The following is a 27735-nucleotide window of genomic DNA, read 5'->3' on the forward strand; positions in this document are numbered from 1 at the left end:
GCGGCTCCCTCCTCCGCCTGGATTTCTTAGGAGGGAAGGAGGGGGTGTCGGCGAGGGGCGGCGGCGAAAGCCCGGCGGCGGGGATGGGGGTGGGGACGAGGGCAAGGCGAGCTGTTTACTAGAAAGTCCCGGGGTTACGTGTTCGAGCCGCCCCGGCCTAGGCCCGGGTGCATTGTGTTGGCCTGAACCCCGGGCGTCCGCGGCGGCCCGAGCGAGGTGCGGTGGCCAGGAAGGCGCCGCGCAGCTTTGTGCTCGGGCTGCGCTCCGCGGCCGCCCCCGGGCCGCCCGCGTGCGCGCCGCTCTCGCGCGGGGCTTTCTCACTCTCTCCCGGCGCCCCAACCTCGCTCTCCCCCGCCGCCTCCGGTCTCCACGATCGCAGCCTGCCGAGCGAGCAGGCGACCCGGGCTGGGCGGCGGGGGACGAGCGGCGAGAAAAAGTAACCGTTGCCGCCCGATTTCTTCCCTCGAGAGGCAGGAGTTTCTTTGCTATTTACATGTAACAGGGTTATCTTTGTAAAGCCTTTGAATTCCGAGGTTTGCGGCCTAGGAGATAGAGGGGGCATTTTCCTGGAGATTGGGGAGGGAATTAGAATCCACCAGCAAGGAAAGAAATTAAGGATGCTCCAGTGGGGTAGATTTATTACCACATTCCCCCCCAACACACCCCAAATTAAGTGCAAATGCGGGTCATGAAAAATGTGTAATTGATTTGAGATGCTGCAAACAAACACAAACAGGTCATGGTGGAAAAAACAAACAAAACTTTAAGTGCAAGAAAAGATTTCCGAAGAGGGGGGAATCCGTGGCCTCCACACCCCCTTCCAACGCTCGCTGGTTCCCTCCCTTTCTTTCTCTGCGGCTCCAGGGAAGCAGCCCCGCAGCTCCGGGGCAGAGAGCAGGGAGGCGGTGGCGGCTCCGGGCGCGGGCTCCGCTCTGAGGGTTCGGGGATGCCAACGCGCCCTGGAGGCTGACGTCGGGGGCGTGGGGCTGTGATGCTCGAGCGAGGATGGCGCGGTGTCAGAGCCATTGGCCGCCGGTGGTCATCAATCAATTCGGGGCTGGGGGAAAGGTAGAGAAAGAAAGACAGGCGCCCAGCGGAGCCTGAGGCCGCGAGCGCCAGCGCCAACAGTGCCAGCAGCGGCGGCCTCAGCGGAGGCGACGGCGGTGGCAACGGGGGACTGAGCGAGTAAGGCGAGCTGGTGCTCCAGGAAGGAAGGGGGAGCCGTAGTCCGGACGAGCCGGCCGTGAGCCGGGAGGGCAGGGCGCGCGCGAGTGCGTGCGTGCGTGCGTGTGTGTGTGTGTGTGTGTGTGTGTGTGTAGTTGCTGACCACCCCCAACTGCCCACCCTAGATTTAAAACAAACACACCAATCCAAAGTAGAGAATTCCGCGCCCCCCGCCCCACCATATATAGACTCTACGCGTTGCCAGAGGCGCGGGAGAAAAGTCCTGCCCTTTCTTTCCGAAAGAATGTGCCAGCCGGGTGTCCGCAGTGCTGGAGACAAGTTCAGGTGTAAGTGCGTCGGGAGGGAGGGCGCTCTGTGGACAGAGGCACGTGGAACTTTGTTCATCCGTCTAAACACCTTGCTGGAGAAGCCGCCCGGAAGGCTTCTGGGCATCGCTCCGGAATACAGGGATGAGTAACTGGAGATGGGCATGAAAGCGTAAGGGCGTGAGTTGAGAAAGCACTCGATCTGTGCTGCAGAGGGAGGAGAAAGCGAAATTTGGCGGAGTCGGAGCAGGCGAGTCCCAAAGTCTGGCCAGGCGGTCGGGCGGTCTTCTTAGGGCTAGTGAATAAAATGAGCATCCTTGTTTAAACGAGGAAATCACGGGCTCCTTTCTCATAGGCTGTGCCGTGCGGTGCTCGGGCAGAGAGGTCATGAGTTGTTGCTTTGAAAACTTTTGGTAAATTGGACTTCTGGTGTCTAGGAGGTGGAGACAGTTATTTAATTCCTCAGCTTTTAATCCCTTCATTGCCAGCAGACTTTAAAAGCGTTTCCCACTAGATTCCTGAAAAAGAACATTCCAAGTTGCACAGCTTAAGGCACAGGATAAGTGATTGCTGTCTAGGAAATGCAAAATGTGCTCACATGATTCTTTTTTAAAGAGAAAATCAAAGTAACACCAGCATGAATGTTTGGCAGTGTCATTCCCTTTTACATTTTTCTTTAGGATTCCTGGCATTTAGTACTGGGTTCCTTTGTTTTGTAGAGCAAATGTATTGAAGTATAAAAATGGAAATTTTAAAAAAGAATACTGGTCTCTGTAAATATTATACATAAAGTAATGTAAGTGTGATGAGGATGAGATGCTCCAAAATCTGGTTATTTGGGAGGTTTTACTGACTAAATATGTGAAGCAAGGTGATGCAGGTTCTTGGTAGTTTTAGGTGGTGTATCATTCTGTCTTGTTTCAAGCTTTTTCTAGATTTCTCGGGTTAGAGGAGGGAGTTTACCAAAAAAAAAAAAAAAAAAAAGTCTTTCCCATGGATTGGTGTTTCCTATTCTTGGGATATGATCATCTTGTGATATGAGTGGGGGTGAACATAGCATTTTTAAAAAATAAGCTTTTTCTTGATTTGTCTGTAAAGGTTCCTGTGAAAGTTTTGAAGCTCTCTGCCTCAGTCTGACATTTTCTTCAAAGGACTCCAGATTAAAGAAGATAGACACTGCAGGTGCACTGTTTCGATAAAACATTTGAAAGAGAACATGGTAAAGATGAATTCAAATGAGGTGCCAGCCACCCATTTAGCCTTTCCGAGTTACAGGGGCCTGTGCTTGCTGAAGAGGCACAGATCTCACTTGATAGAAAAGGCAAAATCCCATGTTGACTTTAGGGTACAGTGGACCATGTAGGAGTGCAAACTGATCACCTTCTAAGTTCCATCTTTTCTGGGCTTCAAACGGGAGGGTCTGATGCTAACTACTGTAAGTCATTGCCTAGATATTTACATAACAGGAATGTATCTTTCATTTGTAGGCCATTTTGCTTAGTTTAATTAGTGAGTTTACTCCAGAAACATTTAAACTGTTTCTGGCACCGGGTGCAGAGATTGTTACTGAGAGGTCACAATGGTCTAGACATGAATTTTGCTTCCCTTGCTTCTTGATGTTCTGTATTTCACACAATAGACATTGATGGCAGGAACATAAGAATTGCCATGTAATTTTTACACCACTCTCTAATTTATGCAAACACTAAGTTCTTGCAGTCTGAAAATGTGTATTTTTTTCCCCTCTGTGCTTTGATGGCTAACATTCTTTTTAATGACAGTCATTTCTATAACAGGAAGATGTTTTCATTTGTTTTTACTTTTCAGCGTGGTGCAATTATGCAGTTTTGCGCTTCAGTCGTGTCTCTCTGTACTTTGTGTCTCAAAAGAGAATTACAGTACTTAGAACAGGACTGCAATTTGAAGCAGGTGTTGTGTTTTACTGTTATGCAAAATAACAGTAAAATATAATTGTGGGGGAAATTAAGGAAACAGCTGCAAACTTGGTATGAAAACTGCTACATTATGATTTGTAAGCAGTTCTTAGAGATATCTTACATCAGAGGAGTGGGGAAAGATTTTAACTTGTTAATCCTACTGGCCTGGTTGTCTGTCAACTAGTGCTTAGAGGACTCATACCTCCCATGAAGTCAGGAAGAAGAAAGAGAACCCTAAGTGACACTTTGTTTAAAATGCCAGAGCATGAGGGATTCATTTCTTGGCGGTGCTGCTGTGTATTAGGAACGCAGGCAAGGTGGGTGTTATTTAGCTTGCTTTGCTAATATGAAGAAGGCAATGATTTGAGTAGAATGCTGCGGAATTTCTTAGCCCAGCTAGCATATGGAGGACTACACAAGCCCTGGGTTGTAAAATAATAAAATAAATGGCCTATGGCAGGCCATCTGCCTTTTGCTTGGTATTTAAGGTGTTTCATGCCAAATTTAAATCTAATCCTATTATTCTAAATATTTTTATTTGAGATAGCAGCTAAGATTCCCAGAGCTTAATGGTGCACATGGTGAAAGTATTCTAATGTGGAGCACTTAAAGTAAGAATGTGGGTTACCTAAGGGTTATCCAGGGAGCGTGCTGCCCGCTTCTTTAAAACTTCACTGATCAATTGCAACAGCAACCAAGCAGGGATGTGCACTGCTCAGTCTTTGCACACTTGGTATAAAAATAAGCATCCGCATTTCCGAACCCAGTGCAGCAAATAATATATTGACATTTATACAAAGAATCAAAAAGAACAGAAACATTTTTTAAAGTATGAAACCAGCTACTGAGAATTATGCAGCACCAAGCAGGAGTGAAGTGGTAGATTCAGTGGCCACTCTCCTTTACCTCTCCTTCTGGGCTCCAAGAGGGGCGGTAATGAGTGCATCCAAAATGGTGGTCCAAGCCTGGATGTATTTGACTTTCCTCTGAGTAACTGGAGGGTTTAAAGAAATTATATTACATTTAGCAAGGATTTGCCTTCCATAAAGTTCTTGGCCAGAGTGGAATCCATATATATATACCAAGCTTTGAGTACCTATGTGTGCTGGGAGCCACTGTGAAAGAAAAAAATATATGTGATGTGTGTATATATTATGCGTGTATTATAGTTACAAACAGGTATCTGTTATGAGCACAGCATTTAAAATTTACATTTGGCATTGTGTTTTATGGCTGTGGTAAGCACCGGGATTTCAAATTATTCTGTGACACCAACTTTGTACAGACCAAACATTCCAATTAGCAGGGAAGGTTTGGAAGATTCGCCACTTCGAGCACAAACCATTTATAGTTAGACACCATGGCAACTGTGGATGTGCCCCTTCCGTGATTCATGTTAAGTGCCATAATTATAATTAAAGAGGAAATCTTAGTTTGAACACCATTGAAATGATTTGCTAGCAGCCAGCCGTATCATTTGGAGTGTCATGTCCATTTTGAAGTACATGCTGGGTGGAGAATTGGGAAGGGTTTTATCCGTGAGGCAACCACACAGATTAAGATTTTTCCTGAACCAATTTCATGTCTAAGTGTCCCATCTGACATCGCTTAGAACATCCTCTTTTTCTTTGTTCTCATTTTTTTTTCATTTGTTTTTTTCAGAAACACACAGCAGTATTGATGAGTAGACCCTTGGGTTCAGAGATTGGGCTGAAACGCACCATGCCTGCTTCCATCCTTGGCTCCGGAAAGTTGTGAACTGCTCATGCCTATAGGGAGGAAGGATGGCACATGGGATTCCTTCTCAAGGCAAGGTTACCATAACGGTGGATGAGTACAGCTCCAACCCCACCCAGGCATTCACGCACTACAACATCAACCAGAGCAGATTCCAGCCGCCACATGTACATATGTAAGTATCACTCATGAACTTAAAAAAATTAGCCATCAGGAAACTAGAAATAAAATAAGAAATTCACTAATGACTTCTGCCCAGGAGAATAAAAGGTGTATGATTCCCCAAACAGATGGGTATCTATGGTTCCAAGTACAACTCAGAGGAATCCTCCACGTCGGTGTAACGTTGAACATTTCCAGAGTATGTACTTTCAACTACAATTTGGCATTAGATCTTCAGAGCCTCTGAGGGTTGCCCTCATTTTGTGTATTACAACAGAGAGGTTAAGGTATTTGCCTAATGTCACACAGTGAATTTTGGCAGAGTCTCCTGACCCCTAATTCAGTTTGCTTTATGTTATACTGCTGGCCTCCATGATGAAATATCTTTAGGGCTTCCCTGGTGGCGCAGTGGTTGAGAGTCCGCCTGCCGATGCAGGGGACATGGGTTCGTGCCCCGGTCCGGGAAGATCCCACATGCCGCAGAGCGGCTGGGCCCGTGAGCCATGGCTGCTGAGCCTGCGCATCTGGAGCCTGTGCTCTGCAACGGGAGAGGCCACAACAGTGAGAGGCCCGCGTACAGCAAAAAAAAAAAAAAAAAAAGAAATATCTTTAAAATTTCTGTAGTTTTTCCCCCCCCACACCTCACCCCGCCACCCCTTTACATTCAGCTGGGAAACAGGCCTAATTGGGACTAATTGTCCAGCCACTGCTAAATCCATCGTCTTGCCTGTTGCTCGTAGAATGTGTGCTGCATGCTGCAGGAACTCAAACAATATGGGGAACAAAGGATTAAGGGACAGTGGAACAGTTGGTTCCAGGAATTGTACTTTCCCCTCACTCCCTAATACTATTTAAGTCATGTCTCAGTTTAAACTGTTTCAGGAGCAAAGTGTGGGAGAAATCCAGAGGTAAAGATTTTGCAGCACCTGGATGCACACCAGCTTTTTTTTCCATTCCTCTGCTGCAGGATGTGCTGGGCTTTCAGCAGAAGGGGCAAAAGGTCACCATCTCCCTTGTTTATTCAAGACCTGGTGCTCATTCTCTATTAGACTCTTCCAATGTCTAACATGAGTCTTTCATAGTAGGACTAAACCCCTTTGCAAACCATTATATGGTCAAGAGGGAAAAGAGGTTAGGGCTCTGTTGACTGTTTTTGCCATTGCTGGCAAAATTGAACTCGGGGCATGTCCAAGTCACAAGCTCTTTTTTAAGTAATTGTTTTATTTGGGCATTTAAAAAAAAACAGTAGGTCTCTCCCCCACCCAACACGCACACATAGACACATGCACGCGCGCGCACACACACACACACACTCTCTCAACCTCCCCCCCCCCAAATTTAGAAACACTAACCAAACAAAAAGATCCTTCTCTTGACTGCCTGGGTAGTATAGTAAATACTGGGATGTTACTTCTCAAGTATGTATATTCTGTAGAGCTACTCAATTATCTATGATGGGAATTCTGCAAAAAAAAAAAAAAGAGAGAAATCCTTGCAAATGGTTAATGCTAAACTATTTCTAAGATTTTTCTACTTACTTTAAATCAGAATATATTCATGATGATGAAGGATTCCTAACATGGTTTTAAGGAGAGGTTTTTAAGGGGAATAAGATTTTTCTTTGTTAAAATGGCTTTTCTGAACAATAACTGTGTTCATTTCAAATATTCCTTTTCTTCTGCTTCTGATAATTTCTTTTTCTTCAAATATGTTATAGAATGTGTGCAAGCTGGACTTAGGATTCCTTTAGCTCTGCTTTGCTGGTATGACATTTTGTATTAAAGAATCACAAAGCACTTTGTGGATTCTGTTTCCTCCCAGGCAAAGGAACGTATGTTTTGCCCCACATTCCTTGGAAAATGACTGACCGGGAATCTCAGCTTATTCTTCGCTTGTTTGTAGCCCTAAGATTCCACTGGTGAACTTTGAATGCACAGAGATATTTTAAAAATCATGTAACTTTAGGACTGATGTGCTTAGATCTAGCCATGAAAAGTTCGAAGGATCAAATTATACCTTTTATGAAAACAAGGCTTGAAAAATGGAGTTTGCAGTGGCAGCCTAGACAGCTCTGTAGCCCTTTTACCAGACTTCCTTCCTAGAAGTAGAGGATTCTTCCATGGTCAACTGCAGCTGGCCTTTTCACCTTCATCACTCACTAAGGGCTTCCCACCTGAACCGTTTGTTCCAGCCACGCATGTTGGCTCTGCCACCTGAGCACCCCGTGAGCCTTTCCATCTCGATACTTTCACTGTTTCTCACAGCTGAGACACTCACATTTATGCTCTGCTGAGAGCCAGTTCAGGCCCCTCTATGTCTAGGAAACCTCTTCTATCTCACCCAATCCAAAATGACTGTGCCTACCTACCCCCCTACCAACACGATGTCCCTCGTCATTTGGTATTTACTTCAAACCAGACCACCTCCATTATTATTTCCCTCTCTAGCTCTCCCCTCTCTCCCACCCGCCCTCTCTCTCAACTATATCATTCATTTCTTAAAGGCAGGGATTGAGCAGGTAACAGGTGCTTAGAAATACTAATTGATTGATTGCTTGATTGATCCATTGATTTGATTGCGCATTGAGATGAGAAATTGTGATTGAGATTTGGACATTTTCATTGGGGTCCTTCTGTCCTGTCTTAATATTTTGAGTGTTTGTATGAACGTGTGTGCATGTTATCAAGATGCTGGCCGACCTTTTCCTTGGCCTTTCCTTTCCGTGCTTGGTGCCCTGGCACAGTGACTGGCCCATGCTGGGCATTCAGCTATCTTGGTTAAATGGGATCATGTTATATTTTAAAAGATTGCCTTGAGTCTAAATAGAAACTGAAATTGGCTGGAAAATACGTATAAAATGTTTAGTCTAAAATGTCTTAAGTTTTTCTAAAATTTTTAACATGTTATGGTAGAGCTTTAATCCTCTCCACAAAGATATTGTCTTTTCCACTTGAATAGTTGCTCATTTATTTTGCATGGGTTTCTTAAAATATTTGCTTTCCTTTGGCACTTAACAACTGAGGTCTGTGAAGACCCATGACAGATCACCTGGATTGGAGTTACAGTGCTGGGCCCTTAAATGATCTGTTATTTTCTTTCATGAAACCTAGTTGAGGTTTTCTTACCTTAGTTAAGGAATAGCTCACTTCCCATTTAATTCAGTTTGTCTCACCTCAGCTTTGTGACCCATCTTGGGCAATTTACTTCTTTTCTCCCGGCCTCAGTAAATGTAAACATTTGTACCAAATGATAGTTATGGATCTTTTTAGCTCTGACATATTAAGATTAAGATTGCAATTAAGACATTTATTTGCAAGGTGTTGCTGTGGAGGGAACACAGATGCATAAGACCCGGTTCCCATCTTTAGAAGCTCATTACTGATTTCAGAGTTGTTTCCACTGGCTTTAAGGGTTTACTCCATGGTCTTGGTTTGGTTTCACCTGTGAGTTCTGACCAGGTTGCCACCAAGCTTTCTAAGAGTCACTAGCCTATACATCTCTGCCTGTGACGTAGGGAGGATTTTTTTTTAAAAGAAAGCAATCCGATATGACCTTGGAAAAGAAAATTAAAGTGCAGTTGGAGTTGACAGGGCAGATTTGAACCCAGAATTCATGAGCCCCTCTTATCCAGACTCTTGAACATACTGATAGATGTGATAATTGAAAACCAACAATTAACAGGGCTTCATTTTTCTACAACCCTGTCATCTTCCCCAGCAGAATGTTATTTAATATTTTTAACGATGAAAATTATTTAGTATTTTTAATGATAGTGGGAGGAGGTGCTCAAGGAGCCAGTGTAGGTCTGAAAACACCATCAAGGTTTGGTATGTTTTAGATTATCTGAGGCCTAATAAAACTCTGTGAAACATCTTTAGTAGGGTACCCAACCATCTCCGTTTTAGCATCGAAATTCCCACATTCCGGGAGACCCCTCAGTCCCCTGCAAACCAAGATGGTTGGCTACCCTACTGAGGTTAATTCCTCAACTTTTTCTTTAAGGTTTGGTTGCTAGGAAGCTCAAATCAAATTTTATTATCACTTTTAGCTACGTCCTTGTCTACGGCTTTAGTTGTCAACACCCCTGGAACCTTCCTTAGCTCTTGTTCTTTTATACTTATTTTGAGGAGGCAGTGTAGTGTCGTGGTCGGAGTCTCCAGTGGAATCAGATTGTTGGATTTAAAACCTGGTTGCACCACTTACTAGCTGTGTAACCAACCATGGACAAAGGTATTAACTTCTCTGGGTTTTTTTCCCCCATCTCTAAAGTGTGGATGATAAAAGTAGTGCCTATTTCCAAAGGTTGCTGTGAAGGTTGAAAACATTATGACTTGTAAAGTTTTTAGAGTGGTGATTAGTACCTACTCTGTACTCAGTAAATGTTAGCTCTTCACATTAATGATTGTTTTATTGATTCTGCACCTTTTTATTCTAAGCTGTCTCAGTCCATTTTGAAACTCACTGGAAAATAAATAAATGAATAAATAAGAAAATCACTAGTAAGTTTGTCTTCCTCCAGGACTCATTACTAGCAAACTTGGCTGGGTGGGAGCTTTGGCTGTCAGGGTTGGAAGGTGCCCTGACTTCTTTTTTTAAAATTTTTTGTTTTTAAATTTTTTATTGAAGTATAGTTGACTTACAAAATTGTATTAGTTTCAGGTGTACAAAATAGTAATTCTGTATTTTTATAGGTTATACTCCGTATAAAGTGATTATAAAATATTGGCTGTATTCCCAGTGTTGTACATTACATTCTTGTAGCTTATCTATTTTATACCTAGTAGTTCGTACCTCTTAATCACCCTCACTTATTTTGCCCCCGCTCCACCTCTTACCAATCTAGCAACCACCAGTCTGTTCTCTGTGTCTGTGAGTCTGTTTCTGTTTTGTTATATTTGTCCGTTTGTTTTATTTTTTAGATGCCACATGTAAGTGACAACATATAGTATTTGTCTTTCTCTGTCTGTGCCTTGACTTCTTATTGCCTATCAAGGAGTGTCTCACCTGCCTTCAGTTACTCCATGGGATTGACAGTCCCAAGAGGGCAAGGAATCCCAAGAGCTGGTTGTTCTCTGCAGAATCGCAGTGGCCTTCATTCAGTTGTGCTCATCTCAGGCCCTTGTACCCCCATCAGTGTCTTAGGCTCTCTACCTATGGCTGTGGTTACAACAGAAGCATCAAGAGTTAACCATAATTAACTAGGACTGAGTACAAAGGGCACAGCTTGAGCTGGGGAATGAGGACAGTATTCACATGGCAGCTGAGAATGTGGTCTGAAATCAGAGATCTGTGTACACATGCTGATCCCACCAGTTACTGGCTTGGCTAGGTGATGATGGACAGAATTATTGAACTTCAGTCTTCTCATCTATAAAATGGGTTTGACGAGTCTCTAATATGGTTGTAACCAATATATGAGATGATGTATACGACATAGTGCCCAGAAGATAGCACTTGATAAATAGATGCTGTGATAATATTTATGGTCTTGTGCATTAGCTGGTGAGCATGAAATGAGTGTTAACATCTTTTTATTTGAACTGCTTGCATAAAACTTGACAAGTCCAACTTGTTCTTGTTGCTTTGTTGTGTTTTACAGCATCTGTCAGTGTTTGCTTGGGCATTGCTAATCCGAAATGATCTGAAGCTTTTAGGGTAGCTGGGTGATCATTCCATGCCAAATTCTTACAGGATTTTGTCTGTCTGATCTGAAGTTTCATTCGTACATGGTAGAAAATAAATGTTTATTTCAGGTCTGAATCAGGTATCCTTAGATGCAGGAAGAAAGTTACAGAAGAGTGTTATAGAATGATGCCATTTGGTTAAAAAAAAAATCTCAAAATGTGTAGAAAGATAAATACCAACATTACTGGTGATCATGTAGGGACTAAATTTGCAAACAAATCTGGGGGAGGGATTGATGGGTAAAGATCTTACACTTTTTATTTTATATACTTTTGTATAATTTAAATTATTTTTATAAGAACTATGTAATACTTTTATAATAAAAGCTTTTTTTAAAGAATGATAAAAATGTGGTTTGTCTACAATCCCTTCTGCTTTGTTAGCAAGATTTGCATTAAAGGCTCACTCTAATATAAATCTTCTACTTTCTTTGAGCACTGCTTCCTTGGGAGGTACCTTCTTCTGTTTTATGTTATAATCAAGGTATAGACCAAAGGCTGTTCGTTGGCTCAGTATAATTCAGCTTGGTCATGTGTGGGAAGATGTGAGGCCAAGGATGCTGACTACTTCTTAGTCCTATAACTGGAGGGAAATTTCTTTAAGTACCTTCAAATTCATTTTTGAAAGCCAGCAGAGTATACAGTATCAGTAAACAGATAGCTTGCTATAGTGGATGACTTGACAGTGTTTCAGGGAACCTGGATTCTGGTCCTGTCTTGGTCACTAATTAGGTTTGTGATCCCAAGCAAGTTGAGCCTCTTTGAATTTCAAGGTCCTCACCCACCATTGGACTCGATGCCCTTTAGCATCGTTCCTTACTACTCTGGCAGTCTAGGGTTTCTCCTGTTCTTCTCTTTTCTTTAGTCTGTTTGAAATTAAGAACACAAATCCCTCATCATTAGTGATATTCTGTAGGGAAAGACTATAATAGTGAGATATCATGGGGATGCTTTGGAGGGGGAAGACCAATGACCTCTTCCTCACACAGAGGAAGAGTATCAATGAATGAGTGAATGTCTGGGGCTCTGTAACATTGCACATTACTAACAAGGTAGAAATTCATCCTTTGTCGCAGAGCTGGGCTGCATTCGCTGTGCAAAAAAAAAAAATTTTTTTTCTAAACATTTTTCTCTTGGTAAGCTGCTTTCTCCTTCTCATTACAAATTTATCACTGGCCTGAACATTAGCATGGCCATAATTTCTGTTAATGTTTTAAATCTGAAATTCGTCTTGGAGATGGCTGAATGGCCCTTTTGGTTTGTGCTCATATATAAACACAGGGTATTTTTCTTTTCCTCTCTCATTTCTTTTTAAAAATAAGTTCTTTTTCCTATATGCTCCCTGAGGGCACTGGTCTCGTGGTCCGTGGCAGTTAGACTTCATTTTAGAACTGACTTATTTCCTATTCTGTCGATTTCTTTGTTTGAATTCTGGCTTTAAAAAGGCAACCTAAAATTAGATATATTTTTTTGTCCATATGGATTTGTTCTTAGAAACTTAGCTGTATGTTGCATAACTGGGTAGTTTTGTTTGTTTTTTTGTTTTTGGTTCCTTGACTCTCTGGGAGGGTGAAGAATTTTGACAAATAAAGTAGATTCTTTCTACTGTGGTATGCCTGGATTTCAAATCCTGAAGCAGTTATCTACATTTACAGAGAGAAAGATTTGGAAAGTGTGGCCAGTTCCTATCCTGAAACTAGGAACTCGCTGCTCACCTCTCCTTATGGATTAAATTTGTCTCTTGCTCTAAGCACAGTTTTTTAAAAAATTTCTTTTAGGGAGACGTTTTGATAAAAATAGACAAAATGACAAGACTAGCTAAACAGGAAGTATTATAATAGGGAGTCTGTATTTGAAACATGCTTAATTTTAATTCTGAGATTTAGAGCCAATGAAGATGTTGATTTTAAGAGATAAAAACGAAGCTAATGCCACTAAATCTGCCACATTTTGTATAACAAACTCTAGGTAGTTCTGAACTATTTCCAAAAAGGAGAAAAAGCTCACCAAGTCTGGGAAGATCTATCCACCATCAGCTTGTTTTTCTTCTTTTTCAGTATTTCCTTAGCTCTCTCCTTCCCATGTCTCTTCCCCTTTTAGACTTTCCTAGCATCCAGGAAACTGGATGTTCCAGTAGCTATCCTGGCATGATCAGGCTATTATTTCAATATTAGTACAGACAAAACTACCACACTTTTCCAGACCGCCGTGTTAGTCTGCCTCTTTTTTTTTTTTTAATGTAAAGAGCACACTTAGAGGCTTTGTCTATGTAGAAACACTAACTCTGCAAAGAGGAAACTCTGTTGAATTTATTGGCCTTTGCAGTATTTGGATCTGCATATTTTTCTTCTATTTTGCTTTGAAGATTTTTTTTCTTCAGTTTCTGTCCCTTTAGAATGGTAAAATATATGCAAATAAGAAAATGTGTTGTTGCAGGCTTTTCATTTTTTTTCTTTTACCACAAATCAAGAATATAAGCCCCTCTAGTTGGTTTAAATTTTTGTATGGCTTTATATTAAATAGCAAAGCTCTTGACACTAGTTCAGAAAAAAAAAAAAAACAGGAAAAGAAACACTAGTACCATTTAATAAAGCAAGCAAGTAAATTTTCAGTACTTGATATTATTGCACCTTAAAATTCCAGATGAGAATTAAACCCTTCTTGAAGTTCATTTGTCGGTAGTGGCTTCGTTAAAAGATTACAGGACACTACACCATAACATGAACTCTACTCAAATCCATTTATTTCTTTGGTAGACAGTCTCTGAAACCTTCCAGCTCAAAGATTTGACAATTCTTGGATTGGAAAAGTATCGTTTCCCATCTTTTGGTGGGCTATGTTGGCATTGCTGCTGATTGGCTAAGAAAAGTGGCTTACTTGTAGTATTCAGTTTTAGGTATTTGGGCCACAGACCAAGTTTCAAACCATTTACATATTGTACACTTAGTTTAAAACGTGTTTTGCACAAAGACTTAAAACTGAAATCAAGAAAAAAAGTGAAATCTCCCACCAGCTAAGCAACCTCAGCATGTTTCTCTAATTTCCTGAGTTAGCCTTTTGCTATGACATAGACATTCTACTAGCTCTATTTTGGTCCTGAGTTTTGGAAAATTTTTCCCCCTTTTGTTTCATTTTGCTTTGCCTTAAGACTTCAGAGATAACCACAGAAGCCTGTCAGACTGCATTAGGCATTAAAAAAAAAAATCAGAAGTATCATACCCATTGCTCTTGGTTTTGCCTTATATTTAATATATTCCATTTTTTAAAAAAGTATCAACTTTTACATGTTGGTCCTGCTTGGGTGGGCAGCAAATATAATGTGGAGATACATGTTTTATGGAGAAGAGGGAAGATAGTGGTATATGTGAAGGAGAGAGAAAAGAGGAGAGGGAGGGCCTAGAAGATATATTCTGTTAGTTCATAACTCTTTCTTGCAATCATGATGTCCCTGGCCTTGGGCTTGACTTTAACACCAGGAGTGTGTCAACATCTCTAAACATCCGTCAGCAGGAAGATAAGACAGATTTCACCTTGGCTTCGTGGGGTATGCATGCCAACTCTACATACCAATGAATCCAGCATTTGAAAGGATCAGAATAGCAATTTTTGATACATTGACCTGTTTTGATCCCTGAGAAGGAACAATTTGGTAGGCCTTTTTAGGCAACTCAGAAGTTGAGGTTTGCATTTCAATATATAAAAAAAAAAATCCATTTGAGAAATAGTGAACTATGAATTGGCTTTTGAGAAATGTAAAAGTATCTGAAATTTCAATTGTCCAAGGTCTGCCATCTGTTAGTATCTAGGAGACTTACCATGCGTTGTGCTCAAATTCTGACTTTTACAGGTTAACTTGTTTTCACTTTGTTCCTGACCTTCACATTTTGGGCACAGCAGGATGCACTGAAACCTATTTTGATTCCACCAACTTAGAGAAAAGAAGAATGAGGAGGAGGGAGTCTTTGGGAAGAATAGACAGACTAGGAAGGAGGTATTAACTCCTAAAGGATATTAATTCCGAATTCTTCCATAATGCAGTTCAAAGAAGGATCTGTTTTCCCCCATGTGAAATATAAAGGCATAGGTAGGTGTCCTTTTCCTTACAGAAGAGTGAGTCCACTACCACCCCCTCGCCCACTGACACTCTTGAGAATTCAGAAGGGAAATAATAACCCCGCGGGAGGTGGTTGGCCCCATGTCGTGCCCCTTGGTGGCGGATGGCTGGCCTGTTTTGCATCTCTCCATCTCGACCCCTCCACCACGTTAACGGCAGCCGGCACGCTCCACTGTTTATCTTGGAATTGGATACCATCATCTTGGCAACCAAACTGGGACCTTTCCTGCTCAGATTGTTTGTCATTTGTTGTTAATTATCTGTTACCATAAATTCTGCACTTTGAGAAAAAAGGGAATGTTTTGAAATATTTCCTCCAACATGTAAGTGGAGCTTCATTTTCTGTGGACAGAAGAGGGGGAAAAAAGATCAGCCCTTTTGGGAATGGGTTGCAGGGAAATCAAATGCTCTGGTTTTTCAGACCGGATGGGTTAGATCCTGCTAATGCAGCCAGGATTTGCAGCAGAAGAACCTTTGCAATTCAGGAATGGTCTATATTTGTGAGAGGTACCCCCTTTTGAGGGAAAAAAATTTACCTTTACATAAAGAGTTGTGCTTTTATCGCAGTCTCTTTGTGCCATAATTGTGTGTTGTGTGTGTATGCTTGAGAGCCTGTTCCCTGCGGTTTCTCACTTTCAAAGGTTATTAAGACAAAGCAGTCCAAAGCGAAAAGTAGCTTCTGCTTACCTGCCTTTATGAGGCATTTATTTTGTCAAGTATAGAATTAAAATGAGCTTTCTGGCCATTAGTGGATTTTAGTCATGCCCCCCGCACTCTGCAGCGAAGGTTGCGTCACCTTATAAACAAACAGCACTGTTTTGTGAGGTGCTGTATCATGAGCCGAGGGAGCCACCGCTGGACTTACTGTCTTAACAAAGCGGTCAACAGAAGAACAGGAGACAGGAAGAATGCGTGCATGCATTTTGGAGGGAAGAGTTTGGGAGTGAAGTGGTTACTGCTAAGCAGAAATCTAGGCACATTTAAAGACATAAAAACTGAAATCGTTTGAAAAGTTCCAAAAGAAAGTATATCCAGAATCCAGGCTGTCTCTCCACCCCGGGACCCCTTACATGTGTCCTCTTATAGTCTCTGTTGCTAGTAGCTCATCTTTACCATGGGGATCATAACGATATATGCTTCCATAGGTAATGGTGACGGTTATATTAGATGATGCTTAGTATTGAGTAAAGCACTTAGCACAGTATCCCAACGCTCAATGCGTGGAAGCTACTGTTACTAATATTGTTTACCCACAACATCAGTGCTTGAACTTCAGCAGAGTTTTAATGGCAGCACATGGACCATCATCACCATAACCTTTTTTGGTTGCCATTAAGTTTGGTGTGTCTGTTTTCTTGTCGTTGAGGAGCTTTTGTTTTTGTTTTGCTCTCACTGTTAAAGTTTTTAGGGTTGTGCTGTCTCCCAAAGCATCCCCACACTGGGAAGGGGGGGATTGAGTCTCTGTTAACCTGCTGATAGTCAGGGACACAGACTTAATAAACACCCCTCGCAGCTCCTGCCTGCTGCTTGGGACAGTGTAGCTCTCAGAGATGTGCCTTTTCCTGGAGTTGAGGAATTTGCTTGGGTCTGCTGCCTTTGGTTTCTGCAGAGCCAGAAAATGTTCTTCCCAGGCTTAGAAGGAAGGAATCCTGACCTGAATGGTGTTGCCCCTGAAATAAAACATCCTTTCTACGTATTCCACTTCCGTTATCCTTTTATTTCCTCTCTCAGTGTTTTTCAAAGGGAGTACGGTAGGTGTGTGTGCATTTTAGAGCACAGATTACAATCAGATTTTAGGATTAAGAAATGAGTATTAACCTAGTGTCTCAGATTTAGGAACAGTTTGCTTATGAGAACAAGAGACTGGATGGAGGAGAATGGAGGTTGAAAAACGCACCTTCAGACTGCTCTGAGGGAGGCTGGGGAAAGGATTTAACACTTTGGATTCTTTAGAGGCCATTAAAACTCTGATGGGATTGGATTACCTGACTGCACATCTGAAACATGAAACTCTTGCCCAAACCGTGCAATCGAGTTAAGCTCAAAATTCAAGGCCTTCCCCTAAGACTGGCCTCTGGGTAAGCCTCACTGTGGATGGCAAAATGATTTCCTTTGAGAGGAGCAAGACTGCAGTGAGGTTTTTATGGCCAATTGAGCCTGTATATTGGTGCCAGCCAGACAGTTGGCAGCACTTAGTGCCAAGTTCGGTGATCTGTCCACCAGTTTTTCCCAAGGTCTTCAATTCCGTCTGGATTCAGGGCTGACATTGAAGAGAAGTACATTGTAAATCCAACTTCCTAGGCATGCCTCCTGAATTTTTTATTCTTCCAAGTGGAGAGGTACTGGGAGAGCAACAGGCTGCTCCCCTGCTGCCAACTTTGAGGCCTGGAATGATGTCCTCCTCCCTAAATACACTTCCTTTCCTCTCTCCACCTTCGTCACTGCTTCAGGGGAGCCCCTACCCCTTTCTCTGGATTACGTGAACCCTTTGTGTGTATGGACTCAGAGCACCTACAAGTAATGCTTTCCCTTGGTAGCACTTTTTATAAATGTGTTTTCTGAATGTTTGTGAAATGTCTGTCTTCCACTAGGCTTTAAGCTCTCTGAAGGCAGCAACTCTTTTTATTTTTTGTTGCCCATCTGCATCCATAGCACGTATCATAGTGCTATCACATTCTAGATACTCTCCAAATACTTGTTGAATGAATGAATGACAGTTGAGTTTTCAGGAATTCCATGTTCTCTTACTATGTGCTGTCCCAAGAAGTGTGTGCTCCCTTGGAATCATTCATTCATTTTGAGAGCATGTATTTAGACTTGATGGTATACTTGGCTTTAAAAAGGGTAACTTATGAGTCTCCCGTGTTTTTTTCAGGATGGAGCTGGATGAAGCTCAGAGTGAGTATTTCTGATACTCCTACACTAATGCTATAATCTATCCTGCCTTCGGTTGACTCTTACTTTGACAGTAGTAGACTCTCATTTCTAACACAGGAAAAATATCAAAGTTTCACTTTCATCTTGACCCTAAAGATTTGGGTTTCCTATGTTGTTCTCTACCTTAAAAATGGAGGTATTAGAAAGTATGTTGTCTTAACTCCTTGTAAAGTGCTTACTTATTTATCCTATTTGGTATCAACTATTATTGGCTAGAAGCATGAAATTCATTAGGATATATTTCAGCCCGATTACCAGGAGCCTGTCAGCTGTCCCTAATATGTGGAGTTTACCTGAAATGAAGACCATGAAAACGGGTCATCTCTTATCATAGGAATCACACATTTTGCATAAAGCGAACCAATTTTATTCTCTATCCTTATGTTTTTTAACAACTTTACTTTTTTTTTGTAGTAAACTCTTCTAGTTCTTATCATACGACTATTTTCACAGAAACCTGTGATTTGGGTTTACTACTGATAACACCATTATAACAACATTGGTGTTATATAGTGATTGAAAGCCTTCTGAAATTTTTGTTTTAAAAGTGAAACAAATGAAATTTAAAGGAAGTATGCAATGGATTTCTAATTACTGGTGACTAAGCTATAAACTTCTTGAAAAGTAAATGACAAAAAAAGTGCTCCTGAAGAGTGCTAAGCTTAAGAATTTTACAAGGGACAGAACATAAAAGAGGGGAGAGAATAAGAGAGATTTGCATGGCAAGCACTTTGGGGCAGGAAGTTGTTAATTTAGGTGATGGGCTTTAGGTTTTCTCCCTGACTGTCCCCTTACTGTGTCTACTAAGAAAGGTGTTGTATAATTAGGCTTTCTGGAGCTCCTCTTTGGCTGAGGACCTAATTGAGTTTCAGGACTAGAGGGCTGAGCTGGATGGAGTTGGGGGAGCTTTTGGCCCTGCTGGTTGAAACCCATTGATGGACCTGCCTCTTTGATAAGTACCTGTAGTGACTGGCAGTGACATTGTTTGGGGAAACTATGGTTTAGTAATTGAGTAGTCAGTGCTCCTTAGTATATGAAAATCTCTCTTTAACATAGGGAAGACACCAAAATCCACATGTGCAATTTAAATGAGCTTGTATTCTGCATTATAAATATGCACCGGATGCCAAGTAGAAAACCGGAACACTCTCTCAGGATGCTGTTAGGGCCAAGCGGAATCTCATTAGGGACGGCTTCAAAGATCAGTTCCTCGTGTCCATAAAAACAAGTGTAAATTATCTGGTGCGCGCCTGCTGTTAGCAGTTGCGGTATTGCATTATGCATGATGCCAGACTGCACAGAGGCGCCGCAAACCGCTTGGAGCTCCGAAATAGATGTGGGGATTCCTCCACCCATACATAGATGTTTTTATGGTGCTGAGTCCTACATTTTGGAAATATTGGTGTGTTTCAGTTAATGGAGGGTGCCACATATAACCTGCTCGTACGTTTTTGATGAATTGGAGTCAGTTCGGAGAGGCGTGATAAGGCTCGGAATTGTTTATATGAACAACCAATCTACTCAGATTTATGTATTTTGTTCACATCTGGAGTCAGATTAGGGGCATAGCACAGTGCCTGGTACAATAAATAGTTATTGATGAAGAAGTGAATAAATGGATGTCTTCTTGGGTCTAGCAGTCAGAATAATGTAGAAATGCAAACCACCCAGTCCTTGTCTAGTAGGGATGTTTTGCTTACTTAGGGAGACAATCAAATGTGTCTGAATTAAATACACTTGATAAAATAACCGTGTGTGCATTGTTAATAATAGAAGGATCAAGGTGTATTTTTGCATAACTGTGTGCTGTGCTCACTGTGAGGGAAACATGTAAAGACTTTTACATATGGACAGTTGGCAACCCAGAGAGCTTAAAAGACCAGAGCAAGGTCACACAGGACGCCTGACTTACAGTACATCATGTGTGTCTTTATGACCCTTAGTGAGCAGAAGGTGCTTAAGCAACTTACAGTTTGGGGCAGACAATAAATCCTAACCGGTGTCCACTGAAAAAAAATGCATAACGTGAGAGTTGTGAGTTAAGTTTTATTTGGGGCAAATGAGGACTATAGCCTGGGAAACAGCTTCTCAGATAGCCCTGAGGAACTGCTCCAGAGAGGTAGCGGGGAAGGTCAGTATATTATATATATATGATTTTAGTGAAGCACTAGTTCTGGCAGAGGCTGGCTGCTAGTCACGAGGAGCATGTGTCTCCGTTAATGATTTTAGTACTTTTCTAGATATGAGGAGATGCAAGAATTTGCGCTCATAAAAATCTCCTCCTGAAAATATCTAACTATCTGAAGTCCTGTTCTGTCAGTTTTCCCCAGATCACAGAGGTGCCTCATTCCTGGTCTCCATCCTGAACTCCTTTCAGAGAGTGTTGAAGGTCAGTGGCTGTGGTGGATAGTGACTTAATCCTTGCAGAGGCAGATGGCAAGTGCCGGTTTTTAGTTGGCAGTGGGTAGGAGAAGCGGGGGAGAATTTCTTTAAGAACACATCTGAAATAAGCCTTTTACGAGTAATCTGACTTCATTCTATTAAATTGCTTTCCCATTTTATTTCCTAATTTTCCACTGTAGACATAGCCCAGGTTCGTCAAAGCGTCTTCATGTCTAATTCTTTTCCCAAACATGAAAGAAGGAAAGCTCCCTGTAGGAGGCACCCCATTATGGAAAACTGTTTAAATGAAACAGGAGCAGCTATTTTCTGTCATGGAGGATCACACTTTGCTTTCATTCCATAATATCTCCTCCTTTCCTTACCACCCATGTGTCCCTTGGCTCCTCTAAAACCTGGCAGTGTTTTTCTTTACCTCAGAGTCCAGAAACCACTGACATTTCCTACTCGGAGACGACGCATACTGGACAGCACTTGCATCTTTGCTGGAATGTGGGAACTGAGAAGTGTGGAGCCATATGCCGTGGACTTGGACAGTGGCTCACATTCCAGACAAGTGAAATGGTTTCTGGCCCACTGCTTGTGCTGTGTGGGAATGAGCAAACCTATACACTTCTAGGTCTTTTAGAGACATGAAGATAGAAGGTTAGATGCTTCAACACAGTACCTTTTACAAAGTTCAATTTGAGTACAGTTTTGAGACCTGACTGTGGTTGAATATCAAGGGTTACTTCAAAGTCACCTGCATTTTTGAGAATTTCTCAAAGGTTGCTATTTGGAAATAATCTCTCTGACCAAAAATAGTGGTGTTACTGCATAGAAAATTGCTTCCGCGAGCTGTAATCGGTGTTGGCGTCACTTGGGAGACCATCGAAGTGTGTCTTCTTCACTAAGATTGAGAAACCCCATAGCCACGAGTCACTCTGCAAGTAGCATTTCCAGCCACGTGCAGTTTTCCTCTTGGAAAAAAGCTCTGTGGTAAGCATGAGGTATCCTATTAAACTTCTTTATGTTAAAACTGCAGCTGGGCCCAAGTTGGCTTTGGCGATGGTCCTCTCTGCCTAGGGTGCTGCAGATCTAGCTGTCAGCCAGACTCTCACCAAATGCCTCGGATGCTGGTGCAGTGGCCTGCAGCTGGGCCTTGGCTCAGTTGCCGGTGGTGAGCCAGAAGTACCTGTTAGATCTTTAAAAACGGAGCAGCACAGACAAGTAGAAGAATTCTTCCAGCTCTCCTGTTTTTCTGGGAAGTTTAGAGAGGGCATTTAGCAGCAACTTTTTTTTTTTTTTTTTTTTGCGGTACGCGGGCCTCTCACCGCAGTGGCCTCTCCCGTTGCGGAGCACAGGCCCCGGACGCGCAGGCTCAGCGTCCATGGCTCACGGGCCCAGCCACTCTGCAGCATGTAGGATCTTCCCGGACCAGAACATGGACCCGCGTCCCCTGCACTGGCAGGCGGACCCCCAACCACTGCACCACCAGGGAAGCCCCTTAGCAGCAACTTTTGCATTCAGTTCTAACTATTGAACTTCGTAATAGAAAAATTATCTAATAAGAGCTCTAGTTTGAGGTGGTGATTAAAATGAGTAGTTCTGAAATGCTTAAGACCCCCACTTAACTGCACAGAGAAGCTCATAAAATATGCATGATGAGGAGTCCAGCTAGTGAATATATTAGTTGTAGCAGTCTATACCTCCCTGTAGAAATTATACATCTCCATTGTTTATATACGAATGTGTGTGTATGTACCTGCACACATACCCACAGATAAATGAAGGTTTAAAATTAAACACAGATGAAAGTGTTTTCTGAACACTGCTTATGGCTATCTAAAAAAACAAATAAAACATTGGACATTGTTTGCATGTGGGTTGAACACCTCAGCTAACGATTACTAATACGGTTGACCTTGTTTTCTATTGAGGGCACCGAGAAGCTACATTATTAAGCATATTGGGTCAACCCGGAGTTCACAGTTGACATCATTTTTCTTTCTGTGGAGATGAAAAGGTCTTCAGCCAGATTGTTTTCTTTTGGTTCCACACCAGGTGGGGGGTAGCATGATTTTTGCATGACTATGGCTCTGCTCTATAAATAAGCAGATTCAGTCTTTTGTTTTAAATGTAATCAGCAAGATGGCATTTGCATTGCTTGTAAGTGAATCGCATAAGTGAAATTACATTGCCTGCATCTCATTTGGTATCATAAAATGTTACGGGATGCAGGCTGTTTTTCTCCAACTAAAGTGTCTTCCGTTGGTATTAGGGTGCTTGCTTTCATTTTCCTTTGTGACCAAATTTGTTGCATTCTACAGAGCTAGGGCTCATATTTTCACTTAGGTTAGTTGCTGGAGAAATACTCATTCATGTTTCCTAGAATAAGCTAAGATATTGGTTCAGTAGGGGGTAAATGGAGTTTTAAGACTATCTCATGTCGTGTAGCAAGTGGTTGGTAATCACATTCTGTAGTTTGAGACAAACTTCTGCTTACTAAGAGTAAATAAATGCCGGTCACTGTTGGCTGGAAGTATAATGCAATCTAAAGTTTTTCAGGCAGTTAATGTAAACCACAAAATGGTTTACATAAAACAAAAACAAAAACTTCAGTTAGTCACTTTTTTTTAATGACCAGTATAAAATACATATCTTAATTGGCTCTTAGGATATTCTTAAGGCAGATGACTTAAAAGTCATTTTGAGATTCCTCCGCTTATTTCCTTGAAAATAAATAATTTAACACAACAGTAATAATCACTGACTTCAAAAGTCAGTAATTTCAGTGACAAATGAGAATGCCCTATTTCACAGATCCCTCCCCCTTCCTTTTTTTTTTTTTTTTTTTTTTTTGCGGTATGTGGGCCTCTCACTGTTGTGGCCTCTCCCGTTGCGGAGCACAGGCTCCGGACGCGCAGGCTCAGCGGCCATGGCTCACGGGCCCAGCCGCTCCGCGGCATGTGGGATCCTCCCGGATCGGGGCACGAACCCGTGTCCCCTGCATCGGCAGGCGGACTTTCAACCACTGCGCCACCAGGGAAGTCCCCAATGAGGTTTTCTTTTTTTTTTTTTTTTTTTGCGGTATGCGGGCCTCTCACTGCTGTGGCCTCCCCCGTTGCGGAGCACAGGCTCCGGACGCGCAGGCTCCGGACGCGCAGGCTCAGCGGCCACGGCCCACGGGCCCAGCCGCCCCGCGGCATATGGGACCCTCCCAGACCGGGGCACGAACCCGTATCCCCTGCATCGGCAGGCGGACTCTCAACCACTTGCGCCACCAGGGAGGCCCGAGGTTTTCTTAATTCATGAATTTTTCAGGTGGAAGTTGAGGGAAGGGTATGAGTTCTTAGATAACCTAGAACATGGTGTGGTTATCCACAAAACGGCTGTTTGTTAACTACATTACTGATAAACCCCCACAAGGCAGCGGGCAGCTGAAGTGCTGATTATGCCCTTTGGTAAATGTGAAAACTGCTTTCAAAAAGAAAAAGTATGCCAGTTATACTGATATACTAACAAAATCAAAGTGCTGAATAACGAATGATGATCTTTAGTTATTTGGATAGTTATTAGTAGAAAAGAATGGGAAGAATTAAATGTGATGAATAGGAAATGTAAATATCCGAGGGTGCATTTTTTGCCTATCAAAAGAGCAGACTTGAGAATACTAAATCCAAAAGCAAAACTAACATTCTAAAATAGCTTACAGGTTTTTTTTCAGTAAGACCTTGAAGGAGAAGTGCAGTTTTGTATTCTCATTATCTTAAAAAAAAAAATGTGTCTAGAAAAACGTTTCATAGGGAAGGAGAGGATTGAGTATAACTTCCTTTTAATTAGTAAATTTTTAATTGAAGCATGAGACATAGAAGTGTACAAATTAACTGTATTTGACTCAATGAATTCTCACAAAGGGAACATGCTTATGTGATCAGTATTGCATGTAGTTTTAAGGATCATGTGTCTTAGTCTGCAAAACAATATTCTAAAGTCATAAGATTTTAAATATCATAGTCTCTGATAAACTTGTATTAATAAAAATTGTAGAGACCTTTGTTACTAGCACTGTGTGATTTACAAAGGAGATAATTGTACATGTTGGGATCCCAGTGGCCTCCCTAGGATCCCTCTGTAGTTGGAAGTTGCAGGGCTGAGCATATATGTGACTATTGTGACTTTTATTTAAACTGGTCTCTAAGGCATACTTTCCATTTGTAGTCATTTAAGATTTCCTGAAGGCTCTTCTCTGTGATTTGATAATTCTCTGGATAATATTTCCAAACTGATGACCTTCTTGAGTTAAAATAATTTTTTTAGTCTAGCTTTAAAGACATCTTTATTTTCTATTCCATTCATCACCATTTTCTCATTGAAAAAATTAACCATGCCTATCCCACTTCAAATGAGCAGCTGCACTTTGAAACTAGATCCTTCTTTTGGCTGTAATTGTCCAAAGGAGGAGGACTAGGTTGGCTAACTATTTTGAAAGGAATTGGTTGTGACTGTAAAGCATTTTTATGCTTTCAGTTTTTTTCTGTTCAAATTTTGGTGTGTTCCCAGCTAGGAAAAAAAAAAAAAAAAAGGAGGAAGAAAGTTAACAAGGAAGGAGGGAGGGAAGAAAGAAGGACAGAAGCAAAAGAAAGAGGAAAAGGAGGGGAGGCAGTTCACAAAATACTTTATAAGCAAGACAGCTCTTACATGGAAATAGCTTAACTCCAGCCTTGGAAGAAAGGGAAAGAATGACTCCAAAATCTAGTCTGAGAAAGACTTCGGGGCTTGAAGTATGACTGTAAACTACTGACACAGAGTTTTCTTTTCTTTTTCATAAATTCCCCAGAATAAATAAAATAGTAAAAAAAAATTGCATACATACATACGTGTGTGTGTGTGTGTGTGTGTGTGTGTGTGTGTGTGTGTGTGTTCTGTTTGGTGTCACTTTCACCTATTCCTGCAATACCTACATTGCTCAGTATGATTCTGAAACTATTTCTTTAGCGGTTGTCTTTGGAGCCAATTCATGGATATATAAGGAAAGAGTTCTGTTTTCCAGTTACAGATAGCATCTTCATACATATTCATTCATACTTTCCTGGTGAAATCCTTAAGGTGCCCAAGGAATAAAATTCATCAGTGAGTTTTTACTTTTGACTTTCTCACTCTGGCCACAGGGCACTTTAGAGTTACCAGGCTAAATGTCTTCTTTGGTTGCCTGAAGAGTTTTTATATACATAGTACTATGGCAGCCTAATACTTGTCTACAAAGGTACTAGACTGTCTATTGGAAAGCTGATCCAAATGATCCTATGCAAATGGGAAATATGGTCTATCAGCTTACAGACTGAAATAATTGCACATTCTGTTTAGGTGACCAAGATGGCTGATTAGAGATGTTTACTGATTGGTTACTTAACAAGTAGCCATTTTTTTCAAAGGAAACTAACAATCGTAATAGATTAGCTGGCTATATATGTATGTTAAATCTCATAATAACTAGGGAAGAACACTTCCAAATGAACATGAATTATAGCTCTGTTTATTATACAATTGTGAAAGCTAATAATTTGTCTTGACATAATAGCTGCTTTGAGCTATCAAGAGTCACGATTAAGTGAAAATACATATAAGTTTCCAAAAATATATTTGAATTCTTATATTTTGATTATACAAAATTATACATTGTCTCCAACAAAAAGTTCATACTGATACCTCTAGTTAAGACAGAAATATTCTAAAACTCACTTAACCTTATAAAGAGAATGGCGAATACAATGGTCTCAGAGTTTTGATATGTACTTGCTTATTCAGCATGGTCATGCTTTTATTCATTCACTAATTCAAGTATTTATTGAATTCATGCTATGTCCCAGGCAAGCAAACTGCTTGAGTCTGGGACTGTTTAACAAATTGAAATGATAATCTCATAAATTTATTATGGGGGAAAATAATTCAATGTAATGCACACTAATGATCTGTATTGGCCTTGAATCAAAATTTGTCATAGCCTAGAGTATAAAACTAACCCTCATTGTTTTGATTATCTTCGATTTGATGGCTTTTTCTTCATTTTGTTGTCTTATTTTGTTTGGTTAAACACTCTTTTTAGGGAACCCTTTTCCCCTCTCCTTCAGGGCATCTTAGATCTTCTGGGCTTCAGGGCAGACAGTCTACGTTAGACCAAGGAAACCAGTTAAAATGAGCAAACCAGACAGAACAAGACAAAATCCACAGAGATTATAATAATAATAATAAAAAATAATGGCTACCTTCTTTTGAGTGCGTATTGTCTACCCAGTAAGTGCTAACTGCCTTAATACATTATTTTATTTAATTCTTAATATAACCCTTGGAAGTAGGTGGTGTTATTCTCATTTTGCAGATAAGAAAACCAAGGCTAAAAGAAGCCGCCCAGAGTGACCTGGGTTTCACAGTTGGTCAGTGAAACATGTTTACCTGAGTCTATGCCTCATGCTAGTCTGTCAAGGAGGCAGTGATAGACCCGCAGATTAAAGACTTGGATTTTGACTGTTTTCTTCTTCATGAAGAAGCATGAAGTAAATACAATCCTGATCCACAAACATATTTTTGGAATAGTTCCACTGATTGAGGCTCTGTAGAGAAGCATGACCTAGGATAACTTTTTCTCTCAGATAGAAACACAAGTATGGAGGAATTCATTATTAGGAGGCTGGGGGAATCCATGGAGAAAACCATATTGGATTGAGACTCAAGTGGTGTAGGCTTCATCTCTAAAATGGAACTAATACTGGTTAGAGCAGATGGTCTTCAAGGATCCTTGCATCTCAAGCGTTCTAAGATTTTAGTCTGAAGTTACTCAGAATTCCTTGTATTCCTGGACTTTCCACTCAAACGCTACATGGATTGGAAGATAATGCAAAAAGAGGTACAAATGGAAACATTACACTCACAAGTCATGTAATTCCAGAAGGAATGCTCAAGACTGTTAACCCATTCAGCTAAACACCCAAAACTGAGTATAAGCATTTAAGAAGGAAAAGATTTTCTCTACCTCTAAGTACATTTGGGGGCCTTTGGAAGACAGATTTCCTCAAAGAACACATTGATATGGAAGTATGAAATAAAGATGTGGAGACTGGGCGTTTTACTGACTGAAATGAAGAATTTGAGATTCCAGAGAAGTGTGTCAAGGATTTATTTCTTTCACTGGTTCTTAGACACACTCATCTAAGAATATATCAGTGGCCTGAGCAAGCCTCTAGCTTCAGAGTGGCTGCTGACTCACACTTTGATATTGGACAAGTCTCTCCAGCCTT

The 27735-nt window shown here is 41.4% G+C and overlaps 1 protein-coding gene across 1 annotated transcript in view; it reads left to right on the forward strand.

The window, feature by feature from the left end:
- Positions 1-5208: 5208 nt before the first annotated feature.
- MPPED2 (metallophosphoesterase domain containing 2) overlaps positions 5209-27735 on the forward strand; it is a 169031-nt gene continuing 146504 nt past the window's right edge. The window contains exon 1 of the mRNA XM_060104624.1: positions 5209-5339. Coding sequence (XP_059960607.1) covers positions 5212-5339 — 128 coding nt within the window. The 5' untranslated portion in view covers positions 5209-5211. The remainder of the gene's footprint in view (positions 5340-27735) is intronic.

Source organism: Mesoplodon densirostris, chromosome 7 (genome assembly GCF_025265405.1).
Source record: "Mesoplodon densirostris isolate mMesDen1 chromosome 7, mMesDen1 primary haplotype, whole genome shotgun sequence".
Taxonomy (NCBI): domain Eukaryota; kingdom Metazoa; phylum Chordata; class Mammalia; order Artiodactyla; family Ziphiidae; genus Mesoplodon; species Mesoplodon densirostris.